The following is a 23,328-nucleotide window of genomic DNA, read 5'->3' as shown; positions in this document are numbered from 1 at the left end:
TATAGAGGAATATTTCTCTTGAGTTCAAGAAAAACAAACTATTTTACCATATTTCCTATACTCCCCACCACTATAATTTCTTTCTTCTTCAATGCGTGACAAAAATAAAAAATTAATAGGTCCCACATAGACTTTACATAGAATTAAGAAAACTAGGAATAGTAACCTTAGGCCATTCTTAAGCTTAAGGCTAAAACAAAATTTATTTTAGATGTGGATGAGTGGACGAGACTTTGAAACCAAGTCTTCAACAGCTGGGGGAAAAATAGTTAAGAACATTCTAATGAGATGTGGGGGGACCACACCTTTGATGAAATCAAATTGAGATGAATAATAGTTTGCAAAAATCAGTGCAGACGTCTGGAGCCTGTGCTCCGCAACAAGAGAGGCCGCGAGAGCGAGAGGCCCGCGCACCGCGATGAAGAGTGGCCCCCGCTCACCGCAACTAGAGAAAGCCCTCGCACAGAAACGAAGACCCAGCACAGCCAGAAATAAATAAATAAATAAATTTAAATCATGTGGGCTTCTAAGAAGACTTCTTCTTAAAAAAAAAAAAAAAAAAAAAAAAATCAGTGCAGACCATACTCCAAAGCACATTTATAAGATGCTTGAAATAACTTTCTATTTTTTCCCCTGCCACATTCTCTACCCACTTCAACCCTTTCTCTAGACAGGTGTCAAAAAACCCTTTTAACATCCCCAACCAGATCAATCACGCCACTCCCCCACTCCAAAATCCTCATGGTGAAGGTCATGGTTAAAGCGCCACCCCCTCAGGGAAGGCTTCCCAGACCACGTTCAGACCCTGTCAGACCTTGTCTCAAAGAAACTCTCTTCCTGCATAGGAGTTACCTCTGTGGTAACTAATCAACTGTGTGGTCATTTTTAGGTGTCCCTCCTTCACTGAACTAGGAAGCCCATGAGGATATGCTGATTCAGGGCTGTGCCCAAGTCCCATAGGATACTGCCTCAAATTTCACAGACATTCAATAAAGGAATAAACAGTATCAAATTATATCTACTATTTTATGTCTGTTCAATGTTGCTCAACATGTCAACATAATTTTACTTTAAGTGTTGCATATATAATGTTTCTATATTATTTATAAATAATTTAAGGCAGATATCAGTCCAAGCTCTGATCAAGTATTCCATGGTACTAGCTGACTCTTGCAGTCCTGTGATGGAAGCACAACATGTGATGGAAGAACTAAACTGCTAGTTTAGCTCTTATAAGAGAGGAATGAGTCTCTGAAAGTGGCTCTCAGGCCTGAGCCTAACAGTCAAGTGAAACTTGGCATCACACTGCAAATCCAACAGTCGGTCAACTTTACTTCTTCCTAGCTACTTTACTAGCAATTAAACTATACTATGGCAATGGCTTGGTTGTAGGGTTATGGGGTTATAAATTATGGGATTACTATGATGATGGGTCATAGTTCACAGATTTTAGTTCTTACAGATAGAGTTAAAATGAGATAAGGACATTTTTGGTTAATTTTTGAGTGTAAGAGAACTATTTATTAACAAGTTATCTAATATTAGTAATAATATTCATAAGCAAAAACCAATTTTTTACTCTCATAATGAATGTTATCACCTATAAAAACACTTTCACAATATGATACCATTATATGCAGAATCTAAAAAAAATGATACAAAAGAACTTATTTACAAAGCAGAAACAGACTCACAGACTTAGAGAACAAACTTATGGTTACCGGGGGGAAGGGATAGATTGGAAGTTTGGGATTGACATGTACACACTGCTATATTTAAAATGGATAACCAACAGGACTTCCCTGGTGGTCCAGTGGATAAGACTTCACGTTTCCACTGCAGGGAGTGCGGGTTCGATCCGTGGTCGGGAAACTAAGATCCCACGTGCCACGCGGCATAGCCAAAAAAAAAAATAAAAATAAAGAAAGATAACCAACAAGGACCTATGTATAGCACAGGGAATTCTGCTCAATACTCGTATTAACTTAAATGGAAAAAGAATTTGAAAAAGAATAGAATGTATATGTATAACTGAATTACTCTGCTATGCACCTGAAACTAACATGTTATTAATCAACTATACTCCAATAGAAAATAAAACAATTTTTTAAACTAAATAAATAAAAACACTTTCACAGATATTATTTCATTTTACTTCCATAACAATTCTCTGAAATGAATAAGCATTATATTCCCCACCTTACAGAGAAGGTAAAGCATGTGACCAAAAGTCACCCATCTAGTAAATGGAAGAGTAAGATGCTAAACCCAGACCTCCTAGCGTTGAGTTATAAATTCTTTCTTCCAGGTCACATGGCCCTTCAGTATTAGACTATAACTGAAAAATAAAAACCCAGGTATAATATTGTACCTTTCTTACTCTTCATTTTTCTCTTCAATTTCCTTCAAATACCTGAATCTTCATTTTAGAGTCCAAACTAAACTAAATTAAACTAAGCGAAACCTTTGTAGCTCCAGCTTCAGTTTAAGGGGTTGAGGAGAGAAACGATTTGCTATTGCTCTTTTCTATAGCCTGCTGCTGAAATAATTATTCAGAAAGTCCAACTCTCTTATCTTCAGAAATCTCTGCCATCTTGGCTTTATGCATGCCAGAAGCCCAAAGAGACAAAATTAGAAACGCGTAGTGCATCTGTGTTTATTAGCATAAGGTTTTATTATCTCTTCCTAATCAATAAACTTCTCACTATTATCTCTTTGCCTTTTGAAGCTAGAGCTCCTGTTATTTGGCATTCCAGCATCCCTTAGCAACCCTTACAGACCCAGAAATAACTACAAAACTTTGAAAGAGCACGGATTTTAAGCGCAAACCAAACAGAACATTCTTAAAAGCAAGCAGAATCTAATGAGGTTTTTTAAACAAAGGTATAAAATGATTTTATCGCTCATTAAAACAACAAACATCTCAGTTATAAAACAGGAAATGTTTATTTGGGCAGATATTACTTAATATATCTATATCAAATCATCTGGTGCAGAGCCTATGAAAAGAATGCTTTTGAAGACTGTCTGGAAAACACCCACTTTCTAAAGGTTACCTACATATAAGCCAAAATAGCACTAAGAAATGGTTACAAATTGGTTCACTTCCTAATCTCATATAAGTAATACAAGAAAAATCTACCCCTAGGTATAAGCCCAAGATAAATGAAAACATATGTCCACACAAAAACTTGAACATGAAGGTTCAGGGCAACATTATTCGTAATAGCCGAAAGATGGAAACAACTAAAATGTCCATCAATTGATAAATGGATTTTTTTAACGTGGTAAATCCATACAATGGAGTAATATTTCACCATAAGGAATGAAGTACTGATAGATACTAAAACATGGATGAACCTTGAAAATATTATGTGGAGTGAAAGAAGCCAGTCACAAAAACCACATATGGTCATATGAAATGTCCAGAATAGGGGAATCTATAGAGACACAAAGTACATTAGTGGTTGCTTAGGGCTGGAGCACAGGGGAGACAGAAAGATGGGAGGGTGACAGATAGCTAAAAGGGAATAGAGTTTCTTCTTGAGGTAATGAAAATGTTCCAAAATTGACTGTGGTGATGGTTGAACTTACCTGTGAACATATTAAAAATTATTGAATTACACATTTTAAATGGGTAAATTGTATGGTATGTAAATTAAATTTCAATAAAGTAATAAAAATGTTTAAATTTAATATATAAACAAACAAATAAACCCAATTAAAACACTGTTTTAATAGCACCCTGCCTCTTCTCAGAGGCCTCTAAGCTCTGAAGCACTTAAAAATGGGTTTTAAACTTATATTAGCATTCCACCCTGAGATTGAAAGGAAATACTCTTCACAGTGTGTGAGCCATTCCACACAGTGTTCTGAGAATGAGACTGTTAAAAATGACAGGGGGACTTCCCTGGTGGCGCAGTGGTTGAGAGTCTGCCTGCCGATGCAGGGGACACGGGTTCGTGCCCCCGGGAAGATCCCACAGGCCGTGCAGTGGCTGGCCCCGTGAGCCATGGCCGCTGAGCCTGCGCGTCCGGAGCCTGTGCTCCGCAACGGGAGAGGCCACAACAGTAAGAGGCCCGCATACCGCAAAAAAAAAAAAAGACAGGGGTATGACTGAGGGAGCGTCTACCAGACAGACCCTCCCAGACATAACAACTATAAACTCTGGACAAAACACAAAAAAGCAACGACCCGACGGTACTGGAAAGGAAACAAAACAGGCCAAGTCTGGAGGGGAGGGGAGTCCTGGAAGAACAGAGGGGCAGAGGCTAGTTTCAGGGTTTTGTCCTGCCTTTAGCCCGAGAGCAGGCCAGAGCTGGCACCACGTGGAGCAGGACGATTAAAACCCCAATAGAAAACCTGCAGACTTCCTGGGCCGAGGCATTTTCTGTCCTCTTCTTACTTGTCACCCTGTGACCTCTGACCATCTCTCTGCCTTTAGCTTCTGTGGAACCCAGCATTTCCCGGTTCCTTTCCTTCTTCTCCAACAACACTTCCGGTATCTCTTGATGCTTTCTCTTTCCTTGTCTCCCCTAAACACCAGCATCCTCCAGGGCTATGCCCCAAGATTTTTGGGCCTCTCACTGTTGTGGCCTCTCCCGTTGCGGAGCACAGGCTCCGGACGCGCAGGCTCAGCGGCCATGGCTCACGGGCCCAGCCGCCCCGCGGCATGTGGGATCTTCCCAGACCGGGGCACGAACCCGTGTCCCCTGCACCGGCAGGTGGACTCTCAACCACTGCGCCACCAGGGAAGCCCTATGCCCCCAGCTTTTAATCAGTGCCCTTTCTCCTAACAACTCATCTACTCCCGCTGCTTCCACTGAGACTCCTACATTCATAACTGCACTCAGGCTCCCTTCTCAGCTTCCCTTCTGGATAGTTCCAGCTTCAGACTAGAAACAGTGGGGTGGGAGTTAAATTCTAAAGTCAGCGCAGAAGCCAGAAATCACACAGACTCACCATTTCCCTTGAAATTCCCTTAGGAAGGTAAGGTGTTGGACTCTTACAGTCCTCCATTTCTTGGCCCAGCTTGCACTGCTGAATTTGCTCACCATAAATGCACTTAAACTATGATTCCACTGTATTTAGTTGTTCCACAAGTATCTCCAACTTAACATGTCCTAACTGAACTTCCAGCCTGCCCTCCATCTACCTGCATCCCTCTCCTCCGCCTTTACTTCCTACGTTAACAGGTGGCACCAAAATCAACCTGGTTGCCCAAGCTAGAAATCGGAGAGTCAACCTTGATTTCTCTTTCTCCCTCATGCCAAAATCCAATCTGTCTTGATTTCTGTTGATTTTAGTGCACCAAATGCTTTAATCTAAGCCCTTATCATCTTTTACTTAGACAATCGCCATTCGCCAACCTGTCTCCCTGCCTTCATTTCTTTATGCCTCCAGTCCCCTATAGTGTATCCAGGTCTTTTGTCTTTTGAAAATGCAAATACAATCAGATTTCTCCCCGCTGGGAAAGATCCTCCAATGGTAAACCACCACCCAGAGCAGCAGAAACAGCTCTTGGGCTTCCCTGGTGGCGCAGTGGTTGAGAGTCCGCCTGCCGGTGCAGGGGACACGGGTTTGTGTCCCGGTCCCATATGCTGCAGAGCGGCTGGGCGCGTGCGCCATGGCCACTGAGCCTGCGCGTCCGGAGCCTGTGCTCCACAACGGGAGAGGCCGCAACAGTGAGAGGCCCGCGTACCACAAAAAAAAAAAAAAAAAAAAGAAACAGCTCTTATAAATCATGCTAATTTTAATTTTAACTTCATTTATCTTTAATAATGGCATCACTTACCAACAAAGGACAGCAGGATCACCAGCAGGACAATGAGAGCACAGATACATGGAATCAGGACCAACAATAGGAAACGAAGAATATTCACAGTCGCCAGCTTCTGAGAGCAACCATCACCCATGGTATCATCATCTGCTCCCAAGACCTAAAGTAGGAGAGGAAAATGAAACATGGTTTTAATATTACAAAGCAACTCAGTACGTGGTATGACATTTTAGAGTACAGCTATCCAGTTAAAGAAGCAGCATTCCTAAGAGATTTTCCTCCGTGTATTTTAGGGCCTGAAATGAGGTTAGTCACCAAATCACACTAATAAATGAACCAATAACTACAAATCACACTCAGGGAAGAGCAAATCATCTATTTCTGAAATGTTTTTCAGGAGTATATGAACTTATAACGATATTCCATCTTGATTTTTTTTTTAAATGTATCTGCTAATTTGGTTTTATTCCAAAGGGCTGTTCTTACCATGGCAAGAACTCACCTTGACCTAGAACTCTAAGCAAAGAGTGCCTAATACAGTGATAAAGTACTGGTGAGTAGTTGTGGACAGGGCATTATCCAGACTTCATTCTTGTTTTGCTCATTAGTCCTAACCCAAATCTGCATGAATCTAGATCAAATAAGTTTTTAACCATTAATAATTCAGCAAGATTGAATATTACTGACCATGTATTTAGTGGCAAGTTGAACAGTGAGAAAGAGCCTGTTCTGTTGGCCACTGACAGGATGCCCTCCACTGTCCACACTGCCCCTGCAGCCCATCAATTTGTGAGAGAATGATGAGATGCAATGGAGATGGTTCAACGAGATAAAGTTCTTGTCTTCCAATTCTTTAAATTTTGCTTAGCTCAATATCTTGCCAGAAACAATGTCTGGAAATTCATTTATTGCAACTGGCTTAGGGGAGTAATTTTTTCAACAGAGATGGAATTAAAAGCGATTTGAGTCACTATGAGCAACTCTTCTGATCCCATTAATGAAGATGTTTCTCATGGTTCTCTCTTGGACTTCTGACTCTCCTTGCCTTTCCCTCTCTGACAGTTTCAGAGCTTGAACTACAACCTTGGTGTACCCAGCTCTTGAATCTCTTGAGTCCTGAACTTCCTTTCAAGTTAAATCATATATTTCTGATGCCTAGTACATAGCATCATCTCTTTTCAACATGTCCAAAACCAAACTAATCTCCTTCTTTATCCATTACCTTCAAACTAGTTCTCCTGACTTCCATATTTGTGCTAAAACAAACTCCATTATTCCTATAACCTCGAGACTCCGGACATTTCCATCATCCCCCCATGCTACTCATTACCGAGTTTTGTTGGTTCTTCCTCTGTAAGAAAAATCTAATTTTTTAAATTGAATGACCTTTGAGAAAGAGCTTTATCAAAATCAAGAAGTTGTCCTAGCCGATGATCCTGCATTTGATCTTTTCTGGTATATAACCAGTACCTGATAATTTCCCATGGATAAAAAAGCAACCTTGATGAGTTCTTCTGAATTGCAAAGCATATGTGATTCTCCATTTCTGCTTTATTCCTCCTACATCAAAATGAGTTCTGGTTCACTAACACATATTGCAAGCAATATTCACTACATACACGGATGTGATGACACTCTCTGTAATTTTAAGAATTCTCCGTGGGAGATATTATTTGAAAGAACGTATGCTGTTAGCTTAAGAATGGCTTGATTTCCTAGATTAATGTCTTTACTGACCCATTCCCTTTGAACCTGGTTTAATCGACCAGCCAACGTGAGTTGATTCAGAGTTAGTTTACAATTAAGTGGCAGGAGGAGGTCATGGAAAGGACTGACCTACCAGTTGAACCATGAGCTGGACTCAGGCAATCAGAGGCTCCTCACCCCCTCTTCTGTCCTTAGAACGTACGTTACGCCCACTGTTCCCACAGCCAAAGCCATTTTCAAGGACACAGCCTTGAGAGAGCAATGCGCTGTTGAGACCATCTGGATAGTATACATGACTGCATCCCATTATGTCTTCTATATAAACTCTTAAGATTCTGGCAGGCATGGAGATCTAATCACCTTGCAGCTGTCCAAGACAAACCTTGCATGTAAGTTCCCTTGCTTATTAAAACTGCCATCTACCAATCTGGAGTCATCTGCCTCTTTCTTCAGTCTCTCCTTGCCTTCTGTATATGAGGGTCAGTTTCAGATTTCACCCAATGTGATGTAACACATTGACACAATATAATATAAGATCTGCTATAGCACATTGATTATAACTCCAGCATTGGGTGGGTGGTACCCTTTGAGGCTTGGATATAACATTTACCTGTAAAAAGCCAGTGTGGGGCTTCCCTGGTGGAGCAGTGGTAAAGAATCCTCCTACCAATGCAGGAGACACAGGTTCGAGCCCTGGCCTGGGAAGATCCCATGTGCCGTGGAGCAACTAAGCCAGTGAGCCACAACTACTGAGCCCGAGTGCCACAACTACTGAAGCCCATGGGCCACAATGAAGAGTGGGCTCTGCTCACCACAACTCGAGAAAGCCTGCGTGCAGCAACGAGGACCCAATGCAGCCAAAAGTAAATAAAATAAATAAATTTAAGGCCACACATAGGTAAGGAAGTAAGGGCCATAGACCAGACGACAGGTCTAATGGCGACCCAGGACAAACCACACAGAACCCGTGTGGAGTCCAACAGAGCCCCAGATGTAGTTCAGGAACCAAGAGGTCTTTCAAGATCAAACACAGCCCTAAAAAAAGTTTAAAAAAATAAATTAAAAAAGCCAGTGTGGAACTACAGCTCAACAGAAACAGTAGTAGAACTGACTTATTTACTTCATTTACTCAACAAGTAGTTATTGAACACCTACTAATTATAATAAGCATAGTGATGGATATAATAACGATTTAAGACCAACTGCCCCTCCAAAGCTCACAGTCTTGTAGGAGAGATAAGATATGTATGTAAATAACTACATTTCGAGGTAGCAAATGATAAGCACCATGAGATTTATAGGAATTCAAAAGATAGGAATATGATTTCTTGCTGGAGGATCAGTTAAGACATTGTAGGGAACCAGCACTTAAACTAGCCATGATTCTGAAAAAAGTATCCCTGAAAAGCCCTGTTACAGCTTAAAAGAGTGGTAAAATACATCCAGAGAGGTAAAGAGTTATGAACTTTCTTTGGCTTCCACAACAATGGAAAAGCTTTCTTGGTTAGGGTGGGTGGTCACAGGAGAATTCTTCTTGGGTGGCAAATGCACAACGGCCTCAGTGCTATGTGGAATCCTGTGTCCAAATACATCTCATTTAGCATTCATAAGAGAAGAATCAGTAGGGAAAGTGCTAGAGGCTCATTTTAATATCTTATATAAGTATATCAACAAGTATTTGACCTCCAGAAACCATATTCATGGTTAGTGCAAATGCTTTCTCCAGTAACTAGGAAATTGATTCCTTTTATGAAGGGGAAAAGAGGAAGAAATACTTACAAGAAATTCAGAACTAAGAAATACTTAGAAGAAATCTCAGCACTCTCCTCAAGTGCGTAACTTTTCTCTTGCACTCATGGCCACTTAAGACTATTGCTATAAATGCTGCATTATTCAGAGGCCCTTTGAGGTTCCTCTGAATATAATGCAACTCTCAGACTTTACTCTCGGGTGAATAATGCCAGATGAGATAAACTGCTAGGACAATTCCTAAGCTTCATTTCAGTGGACTCAACAAACCTCTCTCCAGAAGGTACCCTCTTCCAGAATCTACCCTCCACATACTTGAAACCGTAAGCTAAGCACAGGCACAAGCATTCCGTGGTGCAGGCAGGGAGCAATGCATCTTGTTGACCTGCACATATTTCAAATATGTAGTTCTCATGTTTTACTAATCCTGTTGGTGAAAACTCATTTCTTGTGTCTTAAGAACTACATTGATTTGTAAAGGTGTCGTGTTGGCTTATGTAACATATATGGATACAATCTACCTGACTGGGACATCACCTTGAGTCATTGGTTCCATTGGGAGACCTTCTCATCTGTCTCTTTTACATTCTTTATTGTGCTTGCCTCCTGGCTTAGTGATTCAACTTTTTTTCACAACAGCCATTCTCTCTCTCGTTTTTAAATATACAGTTGGTTTACAATGTTGTATTAGGTTCAGATGTACAGCACAGTGACTCAGTTATACACACACACACATATATATACACACATATATTCTTTTTCAGATTCTTTTCCATTATAGGCTATCATAGAATATTGAATAGAGTTCCCAGTGCTATACGGTAGCTCCTTGTTGGTTATCTATTTTATATATAGTAGTGTGTATATAGTAGTGTGTAATCCCAAACTCCTAATTTATCTCTCTCCCCCTTCCCTTTTAGTAATCATACGTTTGTTTTCTATATCTGTGAGTCTATTTCTGTTTCGTAGATAAGTTCATCTATATCATTTTTTTAGATTCCACATATGAGCAATATCATATGCTATTTGTCTTTGTCTGACTTCACTTAGTATGATAATCTCTAGGTCCATCCATGTTGCTGCAAATGGCATTATTTCATTCTTTTTTATGGCTGAGTAATATTCCATTGTGTGTGTGTGTGTGTGTGTGTGTGTGTGTGTGTGTGTGTGTGTATCACATCTTCTTTATCCATTTATCATGACAGCCATTCTGAGTCTTTCAGGACCTACTGTCCATTGATCCCTCTATCTTCTCCCACTTGATCAACCCTCTCCTTTCTTCATTTCTCTATATATCTTTTTAAAAATCTTTGGACCATTATTTCATTGATACTCTTGCCGATGCCCTGAACCCCCTTACCCCTCTGGATTTTTCTTCTCACCTATCTTGTAAAAGCCAACATGAGATGAATCCAACAATCTTCCCTCTCTGTATCTACACTTGGACAGTTGAATGTGGCTGTAAAAAGTCACGCAACAGGACTACTTGATTGTTAATTTAAAGTCTTTTCTATTCTCCTCAAACTATCTTTTCCCACTCTTCTGCCCTCACTTTCAGAAGAGGATCCACCCCTATTCCCACCCTACAGAGAGAATAAAAACCATCAAATGGGAATTGCCTCACCTACCTAAATTTCAGCACACACACCTGCTCATTTATAGACCCTTCTCTCCTGTAGAGATGCTATTTAAGACTCTTCCTATTCAAGACTAATCCTTCCACATTTGCTACAGACTTCATCTCCTCCTCTCTTCTCAGGAATCTGCCATCTTAATTCTCCATTGAATCATATATCCGATCTCGATTTACCTCTCTTTCCCCCTCTCCCCCTCTCCTCCCCTCCCTCTATCTCCTGCAGCACTGCCGTCAGCGTTTTACTACGTTAAGGTCTCTCCTGGTTATTTTTTAAATCCCTTCTCAAGCCTATATCCCACTTCAGGCACAGTCCTCTCTCTCTCCTTCTTTCTCATCCAAAATGACCTCACAGTTCTGAATATTTATTGTCCAAGTTTCCTCACTTACTGCCTACTCTTGTGACCACTACAGTTTGGCATCCACTTCTGTCACTGCACCAAAAGAGCCTTTGCTACAGTCACCATTGACCTCCATGTTGCTCTACTGAAATGATATTTTTCAATCATCCTTGTAATGACATCTCAGTATCATTTGACAGATCAAATTCTCAGTTAGCCACTCCCATCTTCTTCAAGCACTTTCCTCCTTTGCCTTCTCTTTCTGCTCCCTCACTGGTCACTCCTTCTCTTTCTATAAACTTTTTTCTCCCATCTGCTTTCTCCAGGCAATGCCACCCACACAAATAGCACCAATTGACTTACATCTTTAAATAGCAGCACAGAGTTTTCCTCTGCACTCCAGACCTTTGTATCCAACTGGCCATTTGACATCTCCCCAGTGGATGCTGCAAAAGTACCTCAAACCCCACATGTCTGGCCAAATAAATAATCTCCATCCCCACATCTAGTAATCTCCCATGGTTCCCTATCTCTGGAAGAGATAATTGAGCACCCACCGTGTGCCAGGCACTGTTTGGACACCTGGATACAACCCTCTGCAAAGCAAAACTCTCCAGCCTCATAGATTCTACATCCGACTAACAACGGTCATCACGTCTCACCTGGAATCCTGCAAATGCCTCCCCCTGTCTGGTTTACCTCCACCTATTCCTGCACTCCCTGATTTGTTCTCCACACTATAGCCAGAGTGAGAAAGAGGCTGTGTATCATGGAATTACAGAAAAAGGAAACATGAAAAATGATCCCCAAACTGAACTCATTCAGGAGATTCAGAGTCTGGAACCAGAGCTGATTATGAGAACCATGTACCCAGTGGATTGGCAGAGACTTGGGGAGGGCTTTGGACAGCCACAGGGGTATAGTGGGTTTCAAGTCCATTTTATGAGGATTTCAAAGGTCAAGAAGACCATAGCTAATATTTCAGGTACATTTGTCTTTATCCTGTCCTACCTTCCTGCAGCTTTTTACTTCATTAACACTTGGTACATTCTTGGGAATACTTCCACAGCTGCAAATGACAGAAACTGCTTGTGAACAAGGAGATACCTGCCCATGGATCCCTCAGATGGAAGATTCCCTCCCAGGGCCGGGGCCAGGACTCACCAAAGAGCCAATGAACCAGAAATATCTGACTGGGGATATTAGAGATGAAAAGAGCTGCTAACAACCAGGTTAGGACAAAGCAGATGTTCAGCCCAGAAGGAACCAAGTACCTTCTTAGGGACAACAGCCTTGTCGCCCTCCACAGCTCCCCTCATTCCAAGTGGGGTAAGTGACTGGGAACTATACACATTGCTCTCGCTCTGACTGCTGGGTTATGTAAGAACTATTTTCCAATCAATCAGGTGGACCTGTCTGCATGATAAATTGTGCATTTTAAATATAGAGAGCGGGGGTCAGCAAACTACAGCCCATGCGCCAAACCCAGCCACTGCCTGTTTTTATCCCTAAAGTTTTATTGGCAGACAGCCCTGTTCATTCATATAGATATTGTCATAGCTGCTCTCCTGCTACAGCAACAGCACTGAGTAATTGCAACAGAGCCATGTGGCCCACAAGGCCTAAAATATTTACTATCTGACCCTTTCCAGAAAAAGTTTGTCAGCACCTGATAGAGAGTATCACTGTATACCTGCATGCATGGATATTTTAAATTCTACAAATGTAATATGATAACCAAATCAAATTATAAATTCTCCTAAGAATTTATCATGTTATCTCTTACTAGGGCCCTTAATGAAGCCTGATATAATTGTACAGGTGGCAAACTGACAGATAAAACTGCCTAATTATTGCTGTTAACCCAATACATGGTTACTCCAAAAAGGGTCAAAAATAAAATTAATCTTCAAAATCAAAAAAATTATCCAGACTTTTAATATATTACATTAGAAGAAGAAAGGAAAGCATGAGTTTTAGGGATATTCAAACTGAAATAGGACTGCAACATGCATTATAAACTATAAGAACAAACACTCATGAGATTATAAAGCTAGAAAGTACAAATTTATTCCTGCTTCTGTAAAAACATAATCATAGCATAAGTAATACTAATTCAGTTGTATCTCTCTATATGTGTGCAAATATTACCCTTTTCTCATCAGTGTATGCCCAGCACCTAGAACACCATCAGGAATGGATTAATATCTGTGAATAAAGAAATGAATTCAATCACCTAAACAAAAATTTCTCTGTACATAACTATGTAAATAACTCCTTTTTTTTTTAATGACACATGCCTTACAGAGTCTATTCTTGAATTTGCTAAAAATACTTGGAGGAGAAAATGTATTTGGTAAAATAGTAAAAATATTTCCTCTCAGGGAAAATATACTAAAAATTAATAACATCAGTTTTTACTGGAACTATTAGTACAACTCCATGCTCAAATTTCCTATTATGAACTTTGAAGTCAGTTAGAAAATGTTGTGTTTCAGAAAGAAAATTGTCATGAATTTTAATACAGAAAAATTTTTTCAACACTACCTATGTTAAGAACATGAAACTATATTAACCCCATAGATCAGAGGTCCCCAGACATTCTGGGTTCACAGCACCATCAGTGTCTAGGTAATTTTTTCAGTGGTCCTAGGCCAAAAGAAATGCCTAACAGTTCCATTTATTTATTAGCCTGGTCGCCTGGTCCAACAATTCTATAAGTACTTATATCCTAAAACTTAGTAGCCATTTGAAAAAATACTACACATAAGTTAAAAGTTTTAAATATTGGGTTGGTCAAAAAGTTCATTCTGGTTTTTCCATAACATCTTAAGGAAAAACCAGAACAAACTTTTTGGCCAATCCAATATTTTCATGTCATTCTTAAATAACCACAATTACTCACACTAATGGGGTATGTGCATCTGTTGGGCACTGCACAACACCTCAAACCTCAGAACCAGACTAGAAACCACCACCACTCCTTGCCTGTTCCACGTGGATTTTTGCCTGGTATGACTTTCTACACGGCAACCACCAAGAACCCAGCTTTATGAAGATAGGATGACATCAAAAGGAATATAGCACAATCTAATGTTGAAACTGTGAACTACCTCAAGCTAGTATTTCATTCGGTAACCAACAGATGTCAAGTATCACTAGATTTCCCTCAAAACTTGAAAATAACCAGCAGCCTCTGTGAGTCACTGCAGTGTCTTGGGGTACTTCAGCACAGAGTTTGGAAATCATGGTTCTAGACTATCTATTTCTTCCACATCCATCTGCTTAAATCCAAATCCTTAAAGAAGTAACTCATATTTCTTCTCATTCAGGAAGCCTTCCTTGACTACCCAGACAGAAGTAATCTCTCTGAGGCAGACTCCCAGCACCTATTCTTTCCTTTGATCTTCGAAACAGAACCCTAAATTTTAGAATAAAGACAGCACTTAGAATTAAGACAGCATTTCCCAGTCTCTTTTGGAGATGTGTGAGGCCATGTGACCACGTTCTTGACCGTGGGATGAACTTGGAAATGGTAAATATGACTTACAGGAAATATTCTCCGAGACTGGAGTATTGTCCCTCCTCCCTGCTGGCTGGAATATAGATATAATAGCTGATGACCAAGCAACTATCTTGGACCCAGAGATGAAAGCTGTAGGCAGAGGATGGCTGAGTAGCAAGAAAAGAACGAACCAGGATCCCTGATGGATTTGTGAAGTTGCCCCATCAGCCCTAAACTGCTTACTTTCAGGCAACATTTATAGGGGAAAAGAATAAATTATTTCTTGTTATATCACTTTCAATCTGAATATTCTATCACTTGCAGCTGAAGCATTTTAACTGGACTATGGCATTTATCACTCTCTACTTTGGATCATGGTCATTATGTACACACTAAAATTACTATACTATAATCTCAGGATGTAAAGATCCATGTTTAATTCATTCAACAAATAGCCCAGACCATTATTTTTATCCCTTTTTATTTTAGTTCCTGGTATACAGTAGGATCAGAATAGATGTATATTGTCTCAATTAAATAAATAACTCACAACTAAAGGCCAGTAAAATTTCCCAAGGAAAGTTATAGGTTTTTGATATACTTACTTTTGATGGAAGGGAGGGAAAAAACTATTAAAAGTTCTCTTTAAACACCATACATACATCTAGGCTTTTCATGTTCAGTAATGTAACCATCAAGTTTGTTTACTCACTGCAGCCACAGTGGATGATCTCCTGTTAATAAGAAGCTCGGTGCCTTTTATATGTCGTCAATCAGGATAAGTTCAGAATAAAAATTTACAGCTTCATAAATTACAAATTAGCAATTTGCAAGTACAAATCACTAGTGTGATAGCCAAAATGTTTTCAAACAGGGATTAATAGGAAGTAAACAATACAAAGTAAAGTTGGTGGAAACATGGGCAATCGCTTCCCAGTCCCCTTAGAGACCCCACATTCTCCACCTACTTCAACAATCTCCTAACTGGTTTCCCCATATCCTCACTTGTCCCCTTTCAAACTCCACACTGTAGCCCAAGTGATCTTTTCAAGATGCTCATTGGGATGTGTCACCTCCCCGCTTAAAACCTTCCAGAGACTTGAGAGACAAAGACCAACTTCCCTAACATGGTGTTGAAGACAATGCTTCTCAAATTTCAATGTGCACGTGAATCATGTGGGGAGAATCTGATCCAATAGGTGTGGGATGGGGCTTGAGATTCTGCATTCCTTACCAGCTCCCAGCTGATGCTGACGCTGGTGGTGTGAGGACCGTACTTTGAGTAGCAGGGTCTGGAGACCCTCTAGGTGTGCCCCATCTATACCAGGCTCATTGTACACCACTCATGCCCACCCTCCTCTCTCCACACCGGCTACCTGGCTCTTCCCAGTGCCCCATAATCACTCTCTTCCTGGAAGGGCCTCCGCCCAGCCCCCACCTGCCGGAGTCACTCAGGATTCACCCTTAAACATCAACTCATGACCCATGACTAGTTCGGTCTCTCGGCCCTTTATCCCAGTTATGATTTACATGTATTTATATGATCATTAGATTATGTTGGTTATTCCTGCTAGGCTGTAGGCTCCATGAGGTCAGGGACCATGTTGGGTTTTGCTTCTCATTGTAACCCCAGTATTTGAAAAGGGCCTGGCTTGTAGTAGGCACTCCAGAAAAATATTAAAATAATGAATAAACTTCTAATCTGCCCTCCCATCGTCAGAAGAGTCTTAGAAATACAAGGAATTGAATGCTTCTCCATGTGTGAATAATTCTTGCAGTCATAATAATAATAGTAACAATACCAATATGGCCAAACACCCGTTGAGCACTTCCCATGAGCCAGGCACTCCTCTAAATGCATTATATACGGAAATGCTCACAACAGCTCTACTAAGTGGTTGCTATTACCATAGCCGTTTACAGAAGAGGAATTTGAGGCTCTTTGTGAGTAATTTAATTAAAATAATTCAAGTTAATGAAGAAAGAAGGCATTATCTAAAGCGATTCCCTTTTCTGAAACTCAGCAGGTGACTAGAGATCCCATGGTTTTTAATTTGGCTTGAATTCTAGACCATAGCTTTCAGAGCTTCCTGAAACACACCATCTCTTCTCCATCTCTGTCTACAAAGATAGACTAAGCTTTCCCCGACTGAGCCATGCAGGGCTGACCCCGGATGACCCCAAACCTATGAAGGACCAGATCTCATAGCGTAGTCATTGTGGGGCTTTTGATCCTCCTTCCAAGTCAGACATGGCCTAATGGAGGATGACAACTCACTGTAGCTCGACAATGGGAGCTACGTCTTAGAAACGGCCTCTCTGTGGTTTTTATTAATTACTTTTTGGAGCTCACTTTTCAACATTACCTTAAAAACTTTCACCTAATTATCTAATAAAACCTTAATTACCTGGAATCTTTAATTACAGAAGTTTTCTACTCTATCTTTCAGAGACGTGGAAAATGATAAGAAAATAAGCAAATTATCAAGAATTTATAAAATATTGCCAGAGAATGAAATGGAATTCCAGAAAATGTGGACTCTTCGACAACTTCTATAGCTTAGAAAATTTTGCCCTGAGAATGACATGCAAGTATTGGCCCTAATCATCAGTTTTCAAAGATTTGCTTACTACACTGTAAGACAGTGTAAGAAAATTCATTTCCAACAGTAAAGACTGAAATAGAAAGGAGGTCCAAGTTTTTATTTAATAATATCAAAAATCTAGTTAACAACAACAAAAAAAACTCCTATTCCTTGACCAGTTTTGGTACACACATGCCATTTTGGCCTACAGGAGCTCTGTAAGTTACAATACTCACCTAATGATACCATCGACAAAGAGATTAACATCAGCTTACTACTTTTAAGGTACAGCATCAGTCATAAGAGATATACTGATATTTTTATTTCAAATAGGATAGGTTTAAATTACAACCAAAGATCAGGCAGACTTTAAGTAGTATATAAACTGGTTCTGATCAACAGAGTATTTCGAAACGTGAAGGGTAATCCTACCTTTATAATGTGACGCTACACTATCGATTTTCTGAAATACCAAAATGATTATATTCTTAAATACAATTATGAAATTATGTAGACTTGGGTAATACAGGATGGTTAGGTAACGCTTAAGTCTGTGACCCTCAGGTGCACAAATATTGCTACTACCCAGAGGTTGTCCAAATCCATGTGTTAGTAAAATTCTATTTATTGCTTTGAAGTTTATGATATGATCAAGTCAAAATACCAAAATATTCGGACCGGGGCACGAACCCGTGTCCCCTGCATCGGTAGGCAGACTCAACCAATGCGCCACCAGGGAAGCCCGAGAGTGCATATTTTAATGGATGGGATTGTATGCAAAATGATGGCAAAATTCAGTGACCATCTGTCCTACCACAAAAGATTTGCTTACAGTGTTAAAAACAATTAAGAAAGATCCATCCAAAATCAACATTATGTATTGGCTTGAGGCTCACTGAGCACCCTAGCTCTTTAGGCAGGAAGGCAGTGAACTGCAAATGCCCACGCACTTTGCCGTTTCTACAATGCAACAGCCTGCCTTAAGGACAAGGTCACTCCAGCTGGTGTGGCCTGAACAGCACACCGAAGCTCCCTGTAAGCTCTGCGGAGACGTTACACTGTCATGTATTAATATCCGTACATTCCAGAAGAAAGGCAGACACTGAGACTCTACTGGCTGATAGGTAATCAGCTTGGAACATTGTCCTGCACACAACACACAACCATCCGTCCAAAATGTGATCTGAATCGCTGTTTCAGTATTAGAGATGGAGCTTCTCCAACCCCCCTCCTCTCTCTGTCCGCTGAGGAAAAACGAGCTAATGTTACCCCCTTATTTAAGAAGGGGAAAACCTGCCATTGTTAGATGCTTTCCTCTCTGTTCTCAATAAACTGTGAAACCATTCCTTACATGGATTGAGAGTAGATTTACTGAGTAAGAGATCAGTGATTTAGCTACTTCTCAAACCAGGCATCTGTCAGTTCTCGCTCATACTAGCTCCCACTCTACCAAGAAGCAAAATGCCTCCAAAATCATCCATCAGTAAATTATGCCAATCCCAAATGTCTTTTGTTGTGATGTTTGTTTTTAATGTCCCAAGAGGCATAGAAGAACAAGCATCTCATTTTCAGTACGTCTTTTCATCCCATTTTCCGGCATTTAATTGAAGCATACAAAGTCCAAATAACTCATGCACTCTTTCAAAATGAAATTACTCAATTCACAGCAGAACACGTCTCTGCAAGCCAATCCTGCCCACATTTTCTCCTTTGAAAATTAACGTAATAACAACAGCATCAGACAGTCCTCCCTCAAGATTCCTAGTCACATATCCCAGAATTGTTGTTCAATACAGAGACTAAATACCGACAAAATATTTTTCCTGTCAAGAAGACCTGGTAATAATAGTCCAATATCCAGGCAGCATATCAATTCGGCGTTGGTTTTGAGGGTAGTATTGTTTAGTCGCAGTCTGAAACATGAGAGAAAAGACTGGAATGTTTCAGAAGCAGTTTCTACAATATTGTCTGCACTACTGAAAATCCAGGGGACCTTATAAAGTTATCACCCGGTCCTGACCGTATCTTCATATCTGCAAATAAGGGATAAAAAATAAACGCCTTGCTCCAACCACAAATATTCCAACGATAAAATGAAATTGGCCAAGCAGAAGTAAGAAAAATATGATCATAACAATGCTTCTTTCAACTTCAGAAAGTTGTAAGAGTCGCTGTCTCTCTTGAGCACACAGCGTGGAATTTGCTCAATTCAGTCTCCCTGGAGGAAAGTTATAATCTTTGTTCAAATGAGGCGACATCTTTAAAGGCAACAGGAGAACCTTTTAAGGTAAACCCCATTTTCTTCAGAGCCAGGTGGGAGGGTCACATTCCTGTGACAGTTACTGAAGATGATCTTGGAAAGAAACAGCAGGCAACTCCCCACCTAGACAAGGTAGACAAATAAGACCCTATGTCCTTTTCTGAGATGACTTTGCCCCCAATCTCAAATATGTCAATGTTATCATTTTACAGCAGACACAAATCTTGAAGCAATCAAAGATTCCTTCTAAGCAGATACAATAACAGAACTCTTTCTGCATATATTGGAGAGTCTTAAAGGTCCTTCTTTTCAGTATGTCTTTTGGGAAACAATGGAGACTACAGGGGGAAAAAAAGAAGGGTTGGGTTCTCCATCCCCCAGGAAATTAAATATTTAACATTTACTCATTAAAATGTTTTGAATTTCACATCCTGATTATAAGTCGCCTCGTTTCTAAGGAAGCTGTAGCATAATCCAGAGGAGGCCCACAGATTTCCAAAGGAAGCTAAACCTATTTTTCATGTAGCACTAAGGAAGCTGTTGGATTTGCACACATCAGAGACCTAATTGACTCACTGATCCAGTAATGATGCAAATGTTTTGACTTTTAAAAATTGAAACAGATTGGCAGAGTAGAGGACTGAAATACTGACTTTCTACAGCTGAAAACAATCAGGGAATGCATACAAGACAAAATGGATTTTATGCTCTACAACAATTCACTTCAGGCATTTCAATGCAAAGTAAAACATAAACAGATGTTGAAAACAGTTAACCTACTGAACCTACCTGCTGATCAAAAAAAAAAAAAAAAAAAAAAAAAAAGGTACAAGTAAGGATTTTATGTGTTAGACGGAGCAGCAATTTCTTTCCAAATACCTGGAGCAAAAGGATAGATTCCAAACTTAACATTCATCACACGTTTTGCTGTATTTAATGAATATTCTAGTTGGAAAATACAGGGACAGTCTGTGTTGAGGTTTCCATTACAAAACATGTCTATGTTGCATGTTAGGAATCTCAGTAATTTGGTTTATTCCACTCATGCTTACTGAGCACCTATTCTGTGCACAGCTGGGCTATAGGGATAGAGAGATGAGAAAGACAGTCCTTGCCCACTGGGAGTTAACAGCTTACTTCCACCATATACAACCTCATGGGTAACTTCAAGACCCTGTGACAGGACAGTAACACAGGTATGCAGAAAGGACTACAAGTCAACCACGGGGCAGAGGGAACCAGGGCATGCTCAATCCACGTTGTTACATTCCAAATGAAACACAAATTTTGACTTTTGTCCCAAGATAAAACAACAGTATTTCTTGTGCATTCATTCCCATGGGTCTCAAAGTATGTGTATGTTGGTTGAAGGTGGAGGGAGGCCAAGGGGAAGCACTGTCACTGACGTTTGGAGCAGGACAGTTTTTCACTGACAGGACCCTGTCACATACTGCAGGACCTTTGCTACACCTAAGGCCAGCAGTAACTGTCCCCATGCCCAGGCACTCTAACCAACAATAGGTCCTCTGTTATTTCCACATGTCCCTGAGGGTAGGACCTTTTCTTGCTGAGAAGCACCCGGGCCATTCAGCAACCATCTATTGAACACAGACTGCGCCGTCATCTCTAAGCTCTGGATGCAAGACCCATTCCTAAGTCAGCAAACTATTCCTATGTTCTATAGGTATGAACTTACATTAGGTCTTTAAGTGAAGACTAAGAGTGTATGCCTTTTCTTCACAAAAAGATGGTACGTTTTTTGAGATCAAACATTACGTCTTTTAAAAACTATAATTCAAAAAGATACACGCACCCCTATGTTCATAGCAGCACTATTCACAATAGCCAAGACATAGAAACAACCTAAATGTCAGATGAATGGATAAAGAAGATGTGGTACATATAGATAATGGAATACTACTCAGCAGTAAAAAAGAATGAAATACTGCCATTTGCAGCAACATGGATGGATCTAGATATTATCATACCAAGTGAAGTGAGTCAAAAAGAGAAAGACAAATACGATATGATATCACTTATATGGGGAACCTAAAATATGGCACAAATGAACTTATCAAGGAAACAGAAACAGACCCACACACATAAAGAAGAGACTTGTGGTTGCTAAGGGGGAGGGGGTGGGGGATGGATGGGTGGGAGTTTGGCAAACTATTACATATAGAATAAACAACAAGGTCTTACTCTGTAGCACAGGGAACTATATCAATATCCTGGGATAAACCATAATGGGAAAGAAAGAATGTATACATGTGTATAACTGAATCACTTTGTTGAAATTAACGCAACACTGTAAATCAACTATACTTCAAGAAAATAAATTTTTTTAAAAACTATGTCTTTTAATTGTGACTGTCACCCTACCTGGCACGTAAAAGAACCCGGAGTTTTAACATCGATATCAATCAATCAACATCAAAGAGGCATAATTTATTAGGTCTTTCAAAACCTAACACCTACTACATTGAACCAGGAATCTTGAGGAAGGGTAAGGAGTGGTATTTGGGGAGAAAAATATATACATGGAGTGATTATTTCCTGGGCAGGCAGGACATGGGGCTTTAAGCTTTTGTGGACCTGTACCAAGCGTGGCCCATGTAGATTTTTGACTTTGGGCAATCTCTGTGGCCTCTGCCCCAAACTACACATGTGTTGCTTGGCCCAGTGATTCAGGTAAGGCTGAGGTACCAAACTTTTGTAGTTCCTGGAGGTGAGCAGAACAAAATGGGCTGCCTGGAAACTACAAAACAGCTGAGATCCATGAGCTCTCCAGGAGTAGATGTGAACTAGTTTTGATTATTTGTGCCGTCTTAGAAAAGGTATTGAAGAAAGGCTGCCCCAAATTCCATGCCCTATTATGTTGTTATAAGTTGCACTCAGGCCGACGGAAAGAAATCAGCAAGTGGAGGTACCAACACCTCAGATGCATGGGGCTTGTTCACAGGTGTTGGTGGTCCTCCATCACATGGTCCCAATTCCCTCTAAATTTGTTAATTAAATAACCTCTGATGCTGGTTGTAGATTTTAGAGACCTAATTCATGGATTCGGTCAGAGAAAGGTGGTTGGTTTTGCTACAAAACAAACAGAAAAGAATGCAAGCCTTTACCTTTGTGCACTCCATCTTCTTGGGGTGAAGTAAGAACACAACTCAACAAAACTTCTGCAAATGCAAAGCTAAAAAAGCAATTCAAAAGGCCTGTGCAGTTGAATGTTCTGTCTTTACAGAAGTGGTTTAACTCAGGATGTCAAAGGCGATGTGGAATGGTTTGAAAAACACATGTCTTACCTTCAGACCAACTAATTGATGAATCTGAAGAAAGAGGCAGAGTTCCTTAAGAGAAAGGCTGAGCTTTGAGCTGATAGGCTGAGCAGATAGTAAGGAGAAAATGTGACTCTGAAGGTCTAGACAGATATAGAAAGGCGAAGAGTCATACCCAGGTCTAATACTTTTAGACCATTAGAAAGGGGAGATGTTCTTGGCAGTTACTAGATGATAATGTATGGGGGGAACCCAAAGAAACCAAACAGAGGAGGAAGGGCAAGCTCTCAAAGAATGAATTGACTGCGCCCAAGGGGGCAAGAACCAGTGAAATTACTGAAAGCGTCTTAAAGCTGCAGATAGACTGACAGTTCATTACATGAATAATTAGGGAACCATGCCTTCAAGACTGGACAGCTATGTTAAGCAGCTATTGAAAATCTAGATATACTGGACAGGGTAAGATCTGGAAAAGATGAACTATGTTAAAA

At 40.3% G+C, this 23,328-nt stretch overlaps 1 protein-coding gene across 1 annotated transcript in view; it reads right to left on the bottom strand.

Moving 5' to 3' along the window:
- LOC112400771 (atrial natriuretic peptide-converting enzyme-like) overlaps positions 1-23,328 on the bottom strand; it is a gene marked incomplete at its 3' end in the record, with an annotated part of 94,927 nt that overhangs the window by 57,903 nt on the left and 13,696 nt on the right. The window contains exon 3 of the mRNA XM_024746697.1: positions 5,795-5,939. Within this exon, the coding sequence (XP_024602465.1) occupies positions 5,795-5,939 (145 nt within the window). The remainder of the gene's footprint in view (positions 1-5,794; positions 5,940-23,328) is intronic.

This window comes from Neophocaena asiaeorientalis, unplaced genomic scaffold (genome assembly GCF_003031525.2).
Source record: "Neophocaena asiaeorientalis asiaeorientalis breed wild unplaced genomic scaffold, Neophocaena_asiaeorientalis_V1.1 scaffold19, whole genome shotgun sequence".
Classification (NCBI taxonomy): Eukaryota; Metazoa; Chordata; class Mammalia; order Artiodactyla; family Phocoenidae; genus Neophocaena; species Neophocaena asiaeorientalis.
Note: the sequence above shows the minus strand (reverse complement) of the source record. Positions and strands in the feature narration are given on the sequence as shown.